General features: G+C 46.7%; 2 protein-coding genes across 6 annotated transcripts; one reads left to right on the top strand and one right to left on the bottom strand.

Moving 5' to 3' along the window:
• The first annotated feature begins 448 nt into the window (after window positions 1-448).
• Window positions 449-2932, top strand: gadd45gip1 (growth arrest and DNA-damage-inducible, gamma interacting protein 1). Of its 2 annotated transcripts, XR_004763112.1 has the most exons (3): window positions 449-888; window positions 1202-1603; window positions 2461-2932. XR_004763112.1 is itself a non-coding variant. In XM_035398702.1 (2 exons), the coding sequence occupies exons 1-2, from the start codon at window positions 491-493 to the stop codon at window positions 1503-1505; spliced, it is 702 nt and encodes a 233-aa protein (XP_035254593.1). In that variant the 5' UTR covers window positions 449-490; the 3' UTR covers window positions 1506-2534. The 2 variants fall into 2 exon arrangements, 1 of the variants encoding a protein (XP_035254593.1); XM_035398702.1 differs by having other exon boundaries at window positions 1202-2534.
• zgc:158403 (tetratricopeptide repeat protein 39A) lies at window positions 2817-18810 on the bottom strand. 4 transcript variants are annotated; one of them, XM_035398696.1, is made up of 19 exons: window positions 18554-18810; window positions 18209-18334; window positions 16174-16278; window positions 14679-14810; window positions 11664-11722; window positions 11262-11329; window positions 9940-10004; window positions 9447-9546; window positions 8991-9056; window positions 8507-8615; window positions 8161-8228; window positions 7543-7602; window positions 7027-7188; window positions 6487-6578; window positions 6223-6343; window positions 5365-5476; window positions 4874-4988; window positions 4208-4324; window positions 3724-3835 (listed from the first exon to the last, which is right to left on the bottom strand). In XM_035398696.1, the coding sequence occupies exons 2-19, from the start codon at window positions 18256-18258 to the stop codon at window positions 3724-3726; spliced, it is 1713 nt and encodes a 570-aa protein (XP_035254587.1). In that variant the 5' UTR covers window positions 18259-18334; window positions 18554-18810. The 4 variants fall into 4 exon arrangements, with proteins under 4 accessions (XP_035254589.1, XP_035254590.1, XP_035254587.1 ...); XM_035398697.1 differs by having other exon boundaries at window positions 18209-18287; XM_035398698.1 differs by having other exon boundaries at window positions 2817-3835; window positions 18209-18810.
• Between the last annotated feature and the right edge of the window lie 636 nt (window positions 18811-19446).

The following is a 19446-nucleotide window of genomic DNA, read 5'->3' as shown; positions in this document are numbered from 1 at the left end:
GAAAACAAACTGAATGTTTCTCCTTACCTTAAATGTTTTTTAAAAATATTTTTAAAGCATAGAACTGGTGAAACCCCCAAATGCCGAGGTGTTCCATTAACCCTCTCTTATGCACAAAGGAGAAATTAAGGCTTCAAAAATACGTCATCGCTGTAGCATTCTATAAAGTACATAATAATATATAGATAAATAATAATATATATAAGCTGGTTCAACTGACTTGTCAAGACACGAAATCTCTTCCTGCTCCAGCAATGCCATCACATTGTATTCAATATAACCATATTGTCTTTTGCAAATACAGACACGTCATATTGTTTCGTTTTAGTTTGAAGTAATACCCAACTGCATGAGACTCAAAAATTTGCCAGGAGTAGAGACAGCTAAGGATCACGACCAGGCAGAGAACTGTGTACCAAAAAGCAAACTGGCAGTTCGTTGGTCGCCTATCACAAGAGAAGGGTCCTTAAACTGACGGCTGGGAAGGAAAATGGCGGCCTCCGTTCTTTGCAGGAGGTTGGCGTTGCCTGGGGTTTTTAGAGGGATTTCCGCTACTAAATCTTTAAATCCTGGTACACCACTATGTGGGTCCTTATTACAGATTGCAAACTACAATCCAAAGCCTCTAAAACTAAATATCAAGGACCCTTACATCCCTGACAAAGGGAGCGAGAAGACCCCTGAATGGCAAAAGACAACCAAGTATGACCGCAAGCTGTTCGGACGCTACGGTTCGGCCTCTGGCGTTGATGTGGCAAAACTGTGGCCCGGTCCGGATGAGTTGGAAGCGTTGATTGCTGAGGAGAAAGAATGGCACCCACCTCTGGAGCAGATTCTGTCAAACGTCACCGCAAAGGAAAATGAGAAGGCGAAGAAACGTCTGGCCAGGTAACAGAGTAGCGTAACCTGGATTGTCACTTGGCTCTGTGCATAAGATTTGTAGCCTGCTACCTAGTATACGTTAATGTTAGGCGCCTGTTTCAAGGCGCATAACATTAACGTTTGCTATGTAGCAGGATACAAATGTGATGCAGGGAGCGCTACTGAATTTGTGGCGTAATAATTGTGTAGTTCTAATTCCGAACATAGTAGATGGGTTAGTAGATGGTAGTTATGTTTATAGACGTCAACACAGATGTACCTGGTTCTCGTGGTATGGTCCTGTGCATATTAAGTTCGCCTATTCCATTGTCTATTTCAGAGAAAAGCTGATTGCCACTAATATGGCAAACATGCCCAAGATGGTGGCGGATTGGCGACGGGAATCACGCGAAGAAAAACTGAAGAAGAAAGAGGAGAAAGCCCGACGGGACCTGTTGCTCGCTGAGGCTAGAGCGCGTTACGGCTACGCACTGGACCCACGCAGTGCCAAATTCCAGGAAATGCTGAAGGAAATCGAAAAGGAAGAAGCAAAGAAAAGAAAACTACTAAAACGTCGGAAGAGAGAAGAGGAACGGGCTGCAGCGGCTGGCCCGGATGCTCCTACTGCCGTCCCCAATAGCTAGCTATGCAACTGTGTGCGCTAGCGGGCTATTGTTGTTAATATACGATTGAGTTGACTTCCGACGGGTTTTGTATATAGAGAACTTTGACATGTTTCCTAATATAAAAGTAATTATATTCGCCTTTTTTTTCAACAGCTCCCAGTTAAAATGCACTTGCTTGTAGTCAGGGTTGTCCATACTGTTGTTGTTAATCCCCAGGGTAATGTCATCTGGTTCAGTGTTTTTCAGTCCTGGTCCTGGAAACCCACCGTGTCCGCTGGTTTTTTTTTCCGTAAAAACCATAGTTTATTTCAGCAACCTTAACTGATCTCTTGGAGAAACCCAGATCCTTACTTCATGAGTGTCAAACCCCTGTCCAGTAGAGCCACACTTCCGAGTGGTTTTAGGCGTGTTTCAGCCGGAGTGATTAAGTAACTGATTGGCTGAAGCACGCGTGGATAACTCTAGTCCTGGAGGACTGGGCTGTGTGATGGTTTTGTTCCAAACACATAACTTAATTTTTCTGACAGATCTATAAACTATGAGTGCAGTGAAATCTTCAGGATGCCTTTGCAGTCTACAGCTGTAGTTGGTGCTTATACAACTGTCAGATCCAGATATGACTGAACTAATCAAATAAAGAGTGGAACTTCGCACCCTTGAGCTGAAGAGTACACACACTTTGTTTGTTTTCAAAGCCTTAATTGGATGGGAGAAATACCTGCAGACACTGCGACCCCCCCACCCCCCCCAGGACTGGAATTTGACACCCCCTGCTCTACTTTATGTTCAGATCATTGAGGGGTAGGCAACTCTGGTCCTGGAGTTCCAGAGATGTTCCTGGTTTTTGTGCTTCACCCAAACCTCAAACTACTTGCTTGTGTTATTAGGCTGAATGAACCAGGTGACCATGCTTTGGAGGTACACAGCATGTCAACATTCAGGCTCTGAATGTTCAGGTCCAGGCTTTTAATCGCTCAGAGTCTTGTGACCAAGCCTGGATGGAACAACAAGGAGAAATATCACTGGCCCTCCAAGACCCCTGGTTTACAGTAACATGATGCTAAACCCCTATGTGAGCTCTGGCTTTGCTCGTTTATTTTATGACCGGGCCAAACACAGCTTTCAGTGTTAACAATACAGAGCTTACCATCTGGTTAAGGCAAAGAGTCTGCTTACATGACCACAAATCTTCCCCCTCACCAGTCTCTAATGGCCTATCTGTACATGAACTTGCTGTGTGTACGGTACAGTAATAAGTGCTCATGCGGATAGCCGCTACACCTATAAATGTATGACAAGAGGTGAGTTAATTCAGTATGCACACACAAATGGGAAAATTCTCAATTTATTATACAAACAAGGAATTGAATTGTTTTGGTTGATTAGCTAGCTCCTCGTGTTTTTTATGGAGATAAAAGATAAATAAATATTAATTGAAAATGTAAGAACTTGGCTACATCTACATTATTCCATCTTACCTTCACAGAAAAATCATTCTTTACTGACATTCAGGGAAGACAATGGCACATCTTTAAAAGCTCTTAGGATAGTAGTGTTTTCAGGCCAGGAGCAGTATTCCATACAGTGCAAGCACACTGTCGTGTTTTCATCGCTACATACATATCCACAGAGACGGATTAGTTAGTCCCTGTAATATGGTTCTATGAAAAGTGTGCGATTTTAACATTTTTGAACAAAAGTCTACAAATTAGTTACAAATTAATTGATCACAACATGTTACATGAGCTTTCCATAAATTACAAATGGGGGGAAAAAAATCTGTCGACTAACTACAAGCAACAAAACTGTTGGTACATCTGAATGGCGGTCTGAAAATGGCTGCCTGTACAGTGGCTGTGGCTTTGACCAGTAAGCTGTTCAAACGTTGGCTCAGCGATGGCGTCATGATCCAGCGCAAGTCTCTTCTATTGGACACAGCTGTGCCAGTCACTGGAAGACCATTATCCATTGGCGGCGGACGGGAGCAGACTGAGTCGGAAACATTCCTTTTTTGTTGAAGTATGCTGGGCAGTGCTGAGGACAGCCATGAAGGGGAAATGGGTGGGGAGCCAGCAGGGATGTGGGTGGGGGCTCAGGGGCATGTGGCCCAGGGATGTAGGCGGGGCTTAGGGTGTGGGTGGCGCTCAGGGATGTGGGCGAAGCTCAGGGGTGTAAGTGGGGCTCAGGGATGTGGGCAGGGCTCAGGGATGTGAGCAGGCCTCAGGGCAGTTGCTCCTCACAGTTCAGTGCTCTCTTCTGTTTCGTTCGTGTCAGCCTGTAGCTTGGAGAGCGCAGCGTGAATTCTGAACTGGGTGCGTGACTCCATGGAGTACTCCTTGTAGTTGTTCCTGTGTGGGGGGGGGGCGGGGGATTGAGGCAGTTGAAATGATAGGGAATGGTGCACACGACAGGGTTGGGGTCAATTTGTCCAAATGGGAAAATTTTATTTACATCGAAAAATTGACTTAAATGGAATCAGCCCACATGCGGAAGACAGAATGTGTGTAGCAAGAACAATCACACTTGAGTGGAGTTAACTGCCATTATCACGGTGATTTAACCCCAATAAGGGGTTAGTCAAAAATCCAAAACAGCCTGGTAGGTAATACTCGCAGCAGGCAGTCCCTCCCCGCAAAAAAAAGCACTGCTGGATGGCTCTGACTACAGAAGCGCGTGTTGGCGATGTGACCAGCAGGGGGCGCCACACGTGCAGTACTCACTTGGCTTTCTGCAGTAGTTTGACGGCCAGCTCCCTGCGGCCCAGGTCCACGTAGAGCAGGCTGAGCTCCAGCAGGGCGTTGGGCACCAGGTAGTGGTCAAACTTTATCTTCTTCTCGCTGCAAACGGAGAAAAAGGAAACCACTCAGGTCAGCAGTATTCCCTATGCTTTCAAATGTAAAAGTTTTTAAAAAATTTTTAATTAATTTTTTTTAAATTATTTTTTTTACAATACACACCTGTCTGCTTGCTTCCCATATATAATGTTTACGCATAAAGAAACAACACTATTTATACAGTTCACTTGTATTCTTTTTACTTGCGTTATTCAGTCTGCAGGCTTGCCTCCACTCCCTTCCCTGTAAGGAACCTGCACATCAACCTGTGCTATTAACCTGTGTGTCATTTCTAATCCCAGAAGCAGTGTGCTCTGCAAAATTTGGAGAACTAGAAATGCGAATGCATTCCACTGCAGCATTACTCTGGTTTTCGGAAAATTGTCAGGGGCAGGGAATGCAAAATACCAACTACTGTTAAAAAGGTGACCTTATGATCTTCCTAGGGAAAGAGGTAGACATCATGTAGATGCAGTAGAGTATGAAAAGGAAAAGGGGTGTGTGTGTGTGTGTGTGTGTGTGTGTGTGTGTGTAAAATGGCGATCGTCTCACCTGCTGTACACGCTGTTGAAGCACTCCTCTGCTGCCTGAGTCTGCCCCTGGTTTTTCAAGCATAGTCCCTTCAACAGCTGAATCACGCAGTGGTCATCTACCGTGTACTCATTCACTGTGGGAAAAACATTATACTCATTTACTGTGGGAAAAACAGTGGTCATCTACATTACAGGCATTTAGCAAACACTCTTATCCAGAGTGACTTACACAACAAAACTTTTTTTTTTTACATAGCATTTACATTGCAATCCATTCTATACAGCTGGATCTATACTGAAGCAATGCAGGTTAAGTACCTTGCTCAAGGGTACAATGGCAGTGTCCTACCGGGGAATCGAACCTGTGACCTTTAGGTTACAACATGGTATACTCTACGGTATACTTATTCACTGTGGGGAAAACAGTGGTCATCCAAAAACGGTTGTGCGTAAACCGAGAAGCAGTGCTAAGTCAGCTCTACAGCCAGAGGTGCATTCAGGGTGCAGTACCGGGATTATCCCGCAGGGCGCGCTCCGCTTCCACCAGCGTCTCCATCATACCCTTAGTGAGTTCAGGCCTCTTGCGTATCATGGTGAAACCGTTCCACATGTACATCATTTCCTGTTGTATAGACACATTTCACAAACAGGAAACGGGCGATCAGACCTGCCCCCAACTCTACATCACAGGCGGTGAAAGAGGTCTCAGCAAAATGAGGAAAGTAATATTCTTAACAATATTTTTTCCCATAAATTCCAAAATGACAAATGAACACATTTATAGTTTACATGTGCTTAGTAATGCTATGGCTGTTTAAATGTATTATGCATTCACATTTTACTATATGCCTGACACAAATCCATTGTCTATGATGGCCCATTTCAGACATGCTTCCGTGTTACCAGTGTGTTAAAGAACCAATGCACTGCAGCCTGTCCTGGATGTTTGAGAAAGGTGTGAAAACCATTTCATTTTAATGGAGGTATAATAGAAGATGGAGACATGACACACTGTGGCATGGATTCTTACCAGTACAGGCACTGGGACACTTACCAGTACAGGCACCGGGAGTCTTACCAGTACAAGCACAGAGACTCTTACCAGTACAAGGACAAAGACTCTTACCAGTACAGGCACTGGGACACTTACCAGTACAGGCACAGGGACTCTTACCAGTACAGGCACAGAGACTCTTACCAGTACAGGCACAGGGACTCTTACCAGTACAGGCACCGGGAGTCTGACAGGGCTGCAGGCACTGAGAATCTTACCAGTACAGACACAGAAACTCTTACCAGTACAGGCACACGGACTCTTACCAGCACAGGCACAGAGACTCTTACCAGTACAGGCACAGGGACTCTTACCAGTACAGGCACCGGGAGTCTGACAGGGCTGCAGGCCTTGTAGCGCCGGGCCTTGCGTATGGCGAACTTCTCCGTGGGCGGAGACTTCCCGGCAATCTTCTGCTTGAAAGCGGGCACCTGTCTGAGAGGCAGAGAGGAAACTTACCCCCACAAAACCACCACGTACACCCCAGTCAGGCTCCACGCCTCACACGCGTACCCCTAACTCCCGACACACAGCCCAGTGGTAGGGCCTCAGTGTGTTCCTCACACGAGCGTTAGTACCTGAAGAGATCCACCTCGTTGTCACCGAACGGCCGGGCTTCCTCCGGGGGCAGCATGCTGAGGTAGGCTGCCTTCATGTACACGTACATGGCCTGCGGGAGTGACCAGTCAGAGGAGCACACAGCCCAGTCAGAGCTACACACAGCCCAGTCAGAGGAGCACACACACACACACACACACACACACACACGCATCCCTGCCACATCTGCTGCAAATCTACGCTGGCACACGTGACCTCTGTAGTCCAGTCAGAGTCACTGGTGGACTGCTCAACTTAATGCAGCTGGAGCAGGCAGACAGCGCAGCTTACGCAGCTGGAGCAGGCAGACTGCGCATATTAATGCATGGTTATTTTATATTTTCAAGTAGGACATCCTGCATAATATGCCTTTAACATGCTAGTAAAAGTAATGCTTAGTTTTGCTAGAGTAGACACAGCTTACTTTTCCCCCCCTGAAGAACACCCAGAATGTGTCATCACTGGTCCAAGGACCCTTCCTACAAAACCCAGCATGCACTGCAGCTGCTGCCAGCCCTCACCTTGGACCAGCGGCTCTCCTGGCTGAGCAGGTCGGCGTAGAAGTACGCCATCTTCCAGATGCGTTTGTACGTGAAGCACCACATCAGCTCCCAGTAGCACATGTGGTGGAACTGCTTCCAAGCCTGCTGAGCCCTGCAGCCATCTTCAAACAGCGCCACCGCCTGGAAGGGAGGGTCAGAGCACCAATTAGTACCAACTTGGATTGGTATCAGGGAAAAGAATACACACAGAAGACAAACAGAAATTTAAACTACAGCTACAAAACACTCTGTCAAGATAAATTTTCACAGCAATGCATTTAGTAAGCTCCAGCATAATTTCTATAAGTGATTATTGCCTTGGAGAAGAACTATTCTATGAATCTCTCGAAAAGTTCACAGTCAAGTCCTTAGTGCCTTTTCACAGCGTACATTCACGAAAGTTCTGGAGAGTATGCTTATCAGTTTAAACGCCAGCGTGAGCCACAGACAGCTCTGACTGAAACTGAACAACAGAATTAAACACTAGAGCCTCACCTCATCAATGTTCCCTTTGATCTCCTCTGCTCTCCCTGCAAAAAATAAGAATATAGCACCCTGCAGAGGAGAGACAGAGACCTTATATGACATCACTGCTTTGGTAAGCTGACCCAGTTTTCTGGGCAGGTCCGACCCTAAACCACTGCCGACTGCGACTGCCCTGTGGGGTGATGGGTAACTGGCCAGATCGTCAGAAGCATAGAACTGGAAATTGCCCCTGTGATTTTGGTTCAGTGTGTGTCTGTATCTGTGTGTGTGTGTGTGCGTGAGCGTGCGTCTGTGTGTGTGTGAGTGTGTGTCTGTGTGTATGTGTGTGTGTGCGTCTGTGTGTGTGTGTGTGTGTGTGTGTGTGTGTGTGTGTGTATGTGTGTGTGCCTGTATGTGTGTGTGTGAGTGTGAGCGTGCGTCTGTGTGTGTGTGAGTGTGTCTCTGTGCGTATGTGTGTGTGCATCTGTGTGTGTGTGTGTATGTGTGTGTGTGTGTGTGTGCGTGCGTCTGTGTGTGTGTGTGTGAGTGTGTGAGTGTGTGTGTGTGTGTGTGTGTGAGAGAGTGTGTGAGTGTGTGTGTGCCTGTGTGTGTGTGTGAGTGTGTAGCAGGCAGAGTGATGTCACTCACACGTGGGTATCGAACCAGGAATGGTTTCAGAAGCCTCTCGGCGTCGTCCACGTCCCCCTCACCTGTCCCTACAGGGAGATACAGACAGGTGAGGACAGACAGGCGAGGACACAGACGGATGAGGTCACAGACTGGCACAAACTGAGGGGGAGGGAGGAGACTTCAGGGGCCCTGTCATTGGATAGGGCCCAATAGAGGACAGCAATACTGGAAAGACGTGTGTGTGTTTTTTTCAATTAAAACATTTTTCCATTTAAAAAAAAAAAAAAACATTCTTATTGGGAAGTGTTACAGGATAATGCTATGCAGTGTTAGTGAACTGTGGGAGATGCACACGGTGGATTACCCAGGATGAAGGACAGGAAGGTGTAGTGGCAGAGCAGCAGCAGCACACACAGCATGGAGCGCAGGTTCATCGAGGTGGCGCCATCGTGCAGCTTCGACAGGCCGTACTCCTGAGGGGGGGGGGAATGAGAGAGCAACAGAGAGAGGGGGGGAGAGATGGAGAGAGAGAGAGAGAGCAACAAAGAGAGAGAGGGCGAGAGAGAGCAACAGAGAGAGAGAGTGAGAGAGATAAGGAGGGAGAGAGAGAGCAAGAGAGAGAGACAGAGAGACGGGGACATAGACAGAGACAATACTCCTGTACTCATAATTATGCACAACTGTGTTCACATAAGCAAGCAGAAGCAGATTATCTTCTTCGGCAGATCACTATATCGGGTGAGAGACATGATACGTATGTAGACAAGGGCACATTCTGAGTGCAAGACCAAACACTTATACGTACATTTACACAAACTCTGCCGGCAAGAGACCAAACCACAGTGTACCTTATCTCCAGAGAATCCAGCAAACTCCAGAAGTCTGAGAATACGAGGAGGAAACAGAGAGAGGGCCTGGGAGGATACAAAAATAGAGTGGTGCATTATGGGAGTCTGACTGACTCTCCAATCACTCCCAGGACACACAGACCCCCCCCCCCCCATCATCATCAATACAGACCATCTAAAGCAGGGGTGTCCAATCTTACCCAAAAAGGGCTGGTGTGGGTCCACATTTTTGTTCTTGCTAAGAGACCTGATTTTTCTCACCAAGGTCTTGACTGAAGACTTAATTGTTAGTTAATTTATTGAATCCGATGTCGCAGTGCTGGGCTGCAACGAAAACCAACACCCACACAGGCCCTTTTCGGATAAGACCGGGCACCCCTGGTTCTACAAGTTCACGCAGGAACTCGTATATTTACGCATTAAAATAATTTACATGAACGCACTTCTGGGACGTACCAAGTTGAAAGCTCCAATCCCGAAGGACACCCCTCCCTCCAGGTGAAGGTGGTTGGGTCCTCTGTGCGAGGCGTGTGACTGGATGAAAGTGTGGAGGTCCCTGAATGAAAACCAAAGGAGGAAGTAAACACCGGCAGCACGCGGCACGTACTCATTCACCAAAACAACAACAAAAAAACCGATTACAGAATTCTACAACCAGGCTCAACAAAAAAAAACGGAAGATTTGCACTTCCCCCCCCCGATCTTGACCCATGCTTTGTCATTAAAAAGTTTTACTCTTCCCCAACCCATTGTTCCGAGTCTTCTGTTTTGAAATATGAAAAATGATTTTGGATAATGTGCTGAATGAGCGTGGGAGGATTCTGCACCAGCGGTCCTCACTCACAAATAGAGGGAGAGTAAAAAATGACTCCTGGTCCGGGATTCTCCCTTTCAGACACCCTCCCACCCCCCCCACCCCCACCCCCACCTCCCCCCCTGGGACGCGTACTTGTAAATCAGGTAGCTGTTGCGCACTTTGATTCCTCCTTTGATGAAATTCACCATGTTCTCGTCCTAAAGGAAGAGGAAGGAATAAAACAGTCTAAGGAACCAAGAGGAATGAACCTGCTGAAAGAGAGGACGGCAGGCAGCAGTGTAGTGTAATGGGTTAGAAGCTGGTCTTGTAACCTAAAGATCGCAGGTTCGATTCCCCGGTAGGACACGGTACTAGGCAAGGTACTTAACCTGTATCGCTTCAGTATACATCCAGCTGTATAAATGCAATGTAAACTCTATGTAAAAGTTGTGTAAGTCACTCTGGATAAGAGCGTCTGCTAAATGCCTGTAATGTAATGTAAACAGGAGATGGAAAACAGGTGAAACAGGCTGTCCAAACGAGTTCTACATGCAGCTCCAACTGGATGTGACTACAAACCTCCTGGGCGTGCCTAAATCTCTTTTTCACGTAACTGTAAACATTTCATAAAATGAGTTGTTTTTTGATCCTGGATGCCGATTGGCTGAGACTGCGATCTACAGTGATTGTAATAGAGTGACAGTTAAACAAACAGCCTGTATGTAAACAGTATCACTCCGCACACACCCGTTACTTAAAAATAATATTACAAAATTAATAATACTGTGTCATCGATTAATTATGAATTAACTGTTTCGATATGCTGTAACCGTTTTATGAAAGCGTTGTTTCATAACAGCGTCGCCTAACAACACCCCTGTTGTCATGACTACACTGTACACCCCTGTAGTCATGACTGTACACTGTACATCCCTGTAGGCATGACTGTGTTCACGATACAGCACAGCAGCTCACGCCGTATTGCTTAACTGAATATACACGCCTGTTTGCACAGGGCTAAAAGCCTTTTTGCAGGACAGTTCAATCACTTTGGCTACTGCACCAAATTTAGCTTCACATGCATAAAAGGTGGACTGCTCATACACAGAGACATGTTCAGGACAGGGTTTGGGTGGATGTAGAAAATCTTAGCTTTTAGGGTAAGGCGCACAATGTTCCTCGCCCGTTGACCTTTTCCAGAGAACACAGGATTATTCTCAATGCCCAGTTAGACGGGTGCTACATCAGGAAGGGGAAACTCCAGTCCACGAGGGCCGCAGGGTCCGTTGGTGGTTTTGCACTATGGCCCTTAATTGCTTAATTGAACTCATCTTTTGGAGTTAAAGTCACTTCAGAGCTCCTGTGCTATAGGTCTGGCGCTAATTGAAAGGTTAGCCTTTCACACAGTGATGTCACGCACATCGCTACGGGGCTCTCTGCTGTAATGGGGCTTCAGTTAGTTTATTTCAGCTCACCTGTAAGAACGTGAGGGCGGCCCTGTGGAGTAAGCACTCAGCGTAGCACGCTTCAGCATGCAGCTGCTCTGTGAGGGAAGACACAGACGCACGCACGCACGCACGCGCGCGCACACACACGTACGGACACACACACACACACACCCACACAGGACACGCACGCACGCACGCACGCACGCACGCGCACACACACGTACGGACACACACACACACACACCCACACAGGGCACGCACGCACAAGCACGTACAGGCATGCACCCGCAAACACGCACAAAAGCGGAATTTAATTTATCCAACAACTCACAAAAATATGTGAGTTTAAAATTTTTTTATTTTATGACATAAATAAACGGTGTTCCTCCCTATTATTCTCCAAACATGGAGTGCACCTGCAGGCTCTACCTTCTGTGAGGACATCTCCTGCTGATTTACTGGACAAGCTCAAGGACTTCCTCCTGAACCTGGGGAAACAGAAACACAAACGCGTTGGCTGATACAGTAACCCCGTCTGTAGCACCCCGCCTTTTTTCTAAACACAAGCCTGAAAATGACATCACCAAAATAAAATGGCTGCTATTTTATTTACCCTTTTGACTACAGGCATAACCCTTGTCTCTTCTGAAAGGTAACCCTTGGGAGTTTGTTTTCTCTAAATATTACTGAAGGAAAGTAGCAGAAGCTCAAACACGGTGGAAGTTTTTTTTCACCCAAAAGATTATTTTTTATTTTATTTTATTTTTTTGCGTGGATACCGATGTCCGTGGGTGTACTCGGTGGGCTTAGAAACAGGACGGAGCCACAGCCTCAATACTGGACAAATCACTCAAATCTGATATTACTGGATTAGGCAGCAATGCTGTAAGCCATGAACGTCCCTTAATTACAGCACCAATTATGTCATACATAATGGCTGCTTTTGGGTCCTCACACACATTACATTACAGGCATTTAGCAAACGCTCTTATCCAGAGCGACTTACACAACTTTTTACATAGCACTTTACATTGTATCCATTTATACAGCTGGATATATACTGAAGCAGTGCAGGTTAAGTACCTTGCTCAAGGGGACAACGGCAGTGTCCTTACCCGGGAATCGAACCTGCGACCTTTCGGTTACAAGCCCAGTTCCTTACCCACTGTGCCACACTCCGTCAGAACAGCTAACGCCGGACGGTACACGGGGCTCATGCAAACTCAGTCAAATTCCCGCAGCCACAATCAGCAACAGCCAGCAGCCAGTAGCCATGGAAACCGCCTCGCTTAGCCGTGGACGACTCCGCCCGAGGCAGGGGGGATTGTGGGATTGTGCTCCGAGGCTCAGGGGGATAAGATTTAAGATTTCCCCCCCACCTGCCTGCCCCCCCACGCACCAGCATCCTGTACCGGGGAAGACGGAGCTCCACTCTACAGCAACGGCTCAACATCTTCAGTCTGACTGACACGCTGATGTGCTGATGAAGGAGGGAGAGGGGAGGTGTGTGGCCCACAGCTGGGTGGATGGCACACAGGCGGCAGTGAAGTACAACGGGTAAGGAACTTACGGAAGGCCATCTGAGCAAACAACGAGACGTTAATGTCGTGTTAACAGGACATTAGTTTAGTCGTGTTAACACGTTCTTTGCTCATATGGCCTTCCATAGGAACTGGTCTTGTAACCTTGGCTAATTTACGCTTCGGAGACAAAGTGTCGTGCGACCTGTCGCGGGACAAAAACGACGCAAATTCGACAGTTTTGACGTCAAGCCGACACTTTTAGAGGGTCGGCGACAGGGTGTCGCGTACCTGCTGATTTTTGTAAGGTTGCAGACGCCGTCATAAGTGTCGCTCGGCTGTGATTGGACGGCTGAAACGAAGGCAAAAAGGTTGCCATGGCGACGTCGCTAGTTTACTACGTACTTGTTTTTATGAATGAAGACGGTTTTGCACAGCTAGCTAGCCAGCAAAATGAACGAGTTTGAGGAGAAGCTGGCCGAAGAGGTGAGGAAATATACTACTAAATCTACAAGGGCCGACTACCGAGACCATGAAAAAACAAAGAAACGTCAGTGGCGCTGCCGTTTTTCGCGGAATGTAAACAAACCTCTGCTGGCCTTGGCATCTGGTTGCTATAGTAACAACGCGCACTGTCGCTGAACTATAAATGCGAAACGTCGTGCGACAAAGTTCTGTCGGCCGACACTCTGCCGTATGACACTTTGTCGCCGAAGCCTAAACATAAAACATAGGTCAAAGGTCACGGGTTCAATCCGCAGGTAGGACAAATGCCGTTGTACCCTTGAGCAAAAGGTACTTAACCTGCGCCGCTTCAGTATACATCCAGGTGTGTAAATGGATGCAATGTAAACGCTGTGTAAAACGCTGTGTAAGTCGCTCTGGATAAGTGGGCAGAGATGACACGGGCGCGGGGTACGAACCATTCTCCCAGCTCCAGCACCATGTGACTAACCATGTGACTAAGCACCATGTGACTAACGCTGACGGGCCTGCCGAAAGCAAACAGACACTCTAAAGTCAACATCGCCAAGCCCGAGGGGAGGGGCTCAGGGCTTTTTTTTTACACAGGCTCACACAGGGGGCGTCTACGCTGGCATGTACTGTGTGTCTACACCTGTGCACCTGCCCGGGGTGTGCTACCTGTGCAGGTAATAGACCTGGCGCTGGAGACCCACACACTGCCTGCAGGGTGTTCTTTTTTTTTTTTCTTATCCTGTCCTTAAAAATCAACCAAAGCATTTTTTTGGTAGAACATTCCGCAGTGTCCCGCGCGTTCTGTCTGCCCGACAGGAAGTGCGCTGAGCGGTTCTCAGTGTTCGCCCCGCCCGGGATGTGTGTAGCGGGCGTGTCACGGGGGCAGGAAGGTTCGGTGGCGCAGTAACGCTTCCAGGATCTAGCCCATGTGCACGGGCACACGGAAGCGAACGCGTGTCAACATGTGTGGCTGTGCGTGCTTGCGTGCGTGCGCTGGCATCTGAAGTGCATGTGCATGGGCGCACACACAAAGTGTAAATTCGGGTCAGCATATATAGGTGTGTGTGTGTGTGTGTGTGTGTGTGTGTGTGTGTGTGTGTTTGAGAAGCAGTCACCACCTATGGCAGACCTCCTGTGCGCTCGTGTGTGTTTGCATGCATGTGTGTGCGCGGGTGCATGTGTTTGTGTACGTGTGTGTGATGTGCGTGTGTGTGTGTGTGTGTGTGTGAGAGAAGCTGTCCCCACCTCTGGCAGACCTCCTGTGCACTCGTGTGTGTTTGCATGCATGTGTGTGCGCGGGTGCATGTGTTTGTGTACGTGTGTGTGTGTGTGTGTGTGTGTGTGTGTGTACGTGTGTGTGTGTGTGCATGTGTGTGTGTGTGCATGTGTGTGTGTGTGTGTGTGTGTGTGCATGTGTGTGTGTGTGTGTGAGAGAAGCAGTCCCCACCTCTGGCAGACCTCCTGTGCGCTCTTCATGGTGTTCCCAGCCTGGACGATGTCATCATGCTCGAAGGTCATCATGGCCTGCATCTCCAACACTGTGGCGTACATGAGCGCGTGGTACATGCTCTCTTTCACACTGAAACAATGCACACACACACACACGACGCACACGCACGCACACACGACACGCGCACACGCACACGCATGCACGCACACGCAAACACACGATAAGAGCTCATGATACATGCACTCATTTACCCTGAAACAATGCGCACACACAAACACGTATATCTCTGAACTTTTTACAGAAAGCAGATTTGTGCACAATGTAACTCTACTGCTATATTGGCATAAGAGTGAGTTGATCTGACTCTGAATAAATCCATGATGAAGTGATATCAGGGTTTGGGGCAGCACTCAATGGAAATAGTGACGGGGCCCTCCCTGTGTCCCTGTAGCTCAGGGTCAGGCTCAGAACGCTGCCTCATCAGGGGTCATGGCGAAGGAAAGACGATGTGTGTAAGCATCGAGAGGGAGGACACCCTTCCACTCGTCCCGTTTCATTTCTCCCCTTAAACCCACCCCCCCCCAAACCCCCCTCCCCACAGATGGCCTCAGCCATATCCCTCTGACTCAATCTCCCAGACCCACCCTAGTGTAAACTGGGCTGCTGGGCGTCAGCTTGGGCAAACAAGCCACATCCTGGATGACAGGAGGGAACAGGCAGCAGTCTCTCTCTCTCTCTCTCTCTCTCTCTCCGTCTTTCTATCTCCCTCCATCTCTCTCTCTCTCTCCCTTGTCTCTCTCTCTCTCTCTCTCTCTCTCTCTCTCCGTCTTTCTATCTCCCTCCATCTCTCTCTGTCTCTCCCTCCCTGTCTCTGTCTCTATCTCTCTCCCAGTCTCTACCTCTGTTTGTCTCCCTCTGCCTCCCTCTCTTTCTCTTTCTCTCTCTCTGTCTCCATCTCTTTCTCTGTCTCTCTCCCTCAGTCTCTCTGTGTCTCTCGTTCACTCTGTCTGTCTGTCTGTCTGTCTCTCTGTCTCTCTCTCTCTCTCTCCCCCACTCTCTCGGTCTCTATGTCTCTCTCCATGTCTCTCTCTCACTGCTAGCTCTCCTGGAATACACTGTAGTGCAAAAGTGTTCCTTGGCATCCCTGGTGAGTGGTGTGCAGGGGTGCATACACTTCAGCTTGAGTGATGTCCATACAAATGCTTCCTCTGTCAACCATTGTGAATAAAGTCATTGCACTGGACTACATTTCCCACGATCCCCCTCAAATTAACTTACCAGTCATGCTCACAAAAATTAGGGAGACATTAAGGAGATGAGATGAGAGGGATGTTGGGGATGGGGAGGGAAGTGGGAGAGGAGAGGGATGTTGGGGACGGGGAGGGAAGAGGAGAAGGAGGTGGATGTTGGGGACAGGGAGGGAAGAGGAGGAGGAGGAGATGGATATTAGGGAGGAAGAAGAATGAAGAGAGCAGAGGGGGGTTGCTCTCACCGCGGCCGTAGCTTTTCCAGACTCTCGGTGAAGTGATTGTTGAGGAAGAGATCCACTGCCTCTGAGCACTCCTCCAGACAGGCCTGCAGGGAAATGCGTGTAGAGCTGGAGACAGAGACGACCCCATGTCACTCTATGCCCCAAATACACACATATGAATGCAAACAGCTTTTCAACTACAATATTCTCAAGGCATGATGGGAAGTACAGCTTAACCAAACTATTACATTACACAAATTACACAAATGCATCATGGGATCTGTAGTCCACAAAACTTCCCAGGCATTATGAAAATGGTTAATAGAATAATATCAAAGGAAACGAACAAAGGAAATAGCTTGAAGTGATCACACATAGGCCTGAACACCTGCATATGTACATGCACACATTATCACTTCCTTACTGAAACCCACTCTGACACCAAACATGAACTGTAGGCACACCTGAGCACTGAAGGAACTGAGCACCTGGCGCAGGTGACATTTCACAGATGCTGAACCGCAATCTGATCAGAGGCTCGAACACTGAACACTTTGGGCCCTTGGGCAGGGGAAACTTAACCTGGACCGTGCCGGTCTGGCACGAAAACCCATGTAAGAGCAGCGTTCACACACACATGCAGCATTCACACACACACACACACACACACACGCATTAAAATGCACATGGAGCTTTCACTCACGCACATTAACGCACACATGCAGCATTCACACACAGACACATACACACGCACATGTAGCATTTACACACGCGCACACACACACACACACACACACACACATGCAGTATTCACACACACATTAACATGCACATGCAACATTCTCACACTCACTCACTCACACACACACACACACACACACCGTTTGGGTGCCTCACCCACAGTACCTCCAAGGGAATACAGAATTATACCCACAGCCATCAGGGATCTGCCAGATCAAAGTAAATCATTCACAGTCCCCACAGTAGTCACACACGCTGTCCATCACACCTGCGTCCAATAACTATTTCACAATACCTTAACTCCAGGTGCTGGTAAAGCGTCAAAAACACTCCACCAGATTCCTGACAATTTTCAGCAAAGGATGTCAGAAAAAAAGAAGAATTTTCGTACCTGAATTTTGGTGAAAAATAGGTCTTTTTTAAATGGTTAGCAATCTGCAGGAATGATTGTGGTAAGTATTTAAAATTGGTTTGCCCAGGCCTACTGTTCACAAGCCAGGTACAAATGGGTCATGTTATTTTAAGTTCCTCCTAGGCCTAAACCTCACAGTTACCTGCAACAGGTACTTTGCGTATCAAAGGTGTAACTTAAAAGACGGAAGTAAATATGTTTCATCCAATAAATTTTGTTCACTTGTGCATCTTGGATTCTTAATACATTCTGAAATTAATTTGAGTACTTATGTCCTTATGTTAAACAACCACTGTATATTTGCTTTGTTCCAATGTGACAAAAAAAGCAGGATTTACACGCCTCTGACAAAATACTTCTTTCATAGTAAATCTATGGCAGGCACGGACGTAAAGTGACGTTCAAATACAGATTAGAATTCAATGAAAAACGCTCAAACTTGTTGCATAGTTTAAATCCAAATCAGCAGGCACGGGGATCCAACAGGAACTCAAATGAGACGATGTGACAGACGTAAAGGCTCTCGATTCATTTAGTTCTTGAACGTTTCCAGTGACAGAAGATTTGATCAGGCTTTCCAGGTATCCAGAATTAAAGGGCATACATCATGCTACACCTAACACTAGAGCTCGTCAATTGCAAATGCAACGTGTGGTCAAATAAACTGCGCGGAATTCTGAGCCAAGATGGGCTTTTTTAGGGTCCACGTGCACTTGTGTACATAAAAATATAAATTATTTTTTGGCTAAATCTGCATCAAATTACACAAACTAGCCGCGTGGTTTAACACTTCCTTTCAACTATTTAACCAGCTACCAAGTCGTTTGTTTGTATTATCGATAAATGGTAACATGAGAAGGTTCTACTCAAAACAGTCCCATATGTTCGCCGCTCGCTACTTACGAATCGGGAGCAGGTGCATCGCCGTTACTGGACATTTCTTTCTTTTTCATGCGACTTCGTCCGAACACTTGTCAGAACGCTGCCGGGACAGCGGAGGCGAGAGGAGTAAAATAAATAAAACTGATCCTAAACCCAAGTAAACCAAAAATTTTAATTAGCATTAAGTATTTTTAAATCGGCCATAAGATATTCATTTCTAAAAAAAAAAAAAACTGGAATCCACCGCCCCTTTAAGATGAGAATTCTCGCTTTGTCATAGATGTGTGCATTCGTCTGTGAAATCTCATGAACTATGTCTTAATGTGCTGTTGTTGTATCCAAACTTGCATACAGAAACTACTCAACCAGATAGCTACTTCCTTAGGGGAGTGAGCCTTGGAAGTAAGCAGTTGACTCCTCCTCAGTAATCCACGCAGGACTACTGCCACGCAGACAACCAACAAACCACCAGTTTTATCTTATCTTTTTTCCGTTACAATACTTCGAATGATTATTTTTAGCAGCCAACTACCAACTCAAGTTCACTTGTTTAGTTTCTGTTCAAACCGGGTTAGTCTTTCGCCGACAGCGAAACAGACTACTGGGAAACAGACCACCCGTGCATGGAATAGTTCATTATTGGCCCAGAATTATCACATGGTGTATCACACCAACCTGTATAGTTTGCATACTCCGTCTGAAGAGAAACAAAAATCCGAGTTGCTCGACTTTCGTGGTCTATTACAGGATATGAATAAATAAAATTGATCTTTTTAGCTCAAGCTCACTTCACTGTACAATAAATAAATAAATAAATTAATCATCCCCATACATTTGCTTTATGCGTTTCTAATGAGAAGTGTACCCTACAGAATAAAACACAGCATACGTGCATAATTGCTATCAAATGCAATGATGCGATTCAAATTAATAATAATAATAATAATAATAATAATAATTGAAAGGAACAATAGACTATGCAGTCTACTATATGGTAGCACACAAGGAAAAGTGATATAAGAAACTAAGAAAAAACAGATAGACGTGATGCAGACTTATCCAATCTGATGAAGCATTTTGAAATGATTGTAAAATTAGGTTTTTTTTTTTAAGTGGGGAGGGAGTCCTAATTCCTAATCTGTGGGGGTAGGGTGTTAGACAAGTTAGGGTTTGCTGAGGAAAAGGCTCTGTCACCCACAGATTGCATTTTAGTAGTAGGCACAGCAGGCTTCCTGTGATGACAGGAACTTAAAGGCCAG

Source organism: Anguilla anguilla, chromosome 17 (assembly GCF_013347855.1).
Source record: "Anguilla anguilla isolate fAngAng1 chromosome 17, fAngAng1.pri, whole genome shotgun sequence".
Lineage (NCBI taxonomy): Eukaryota > Metazoa > Chordata > Actinopteri > Anguilliformes > Anguillidae > Anguilla > Anguilla anguilla.
Note: the sequence above shows the minus strand (reverse complement) of the source record. Positions and strands in the feature narration are given on the sequence as shown.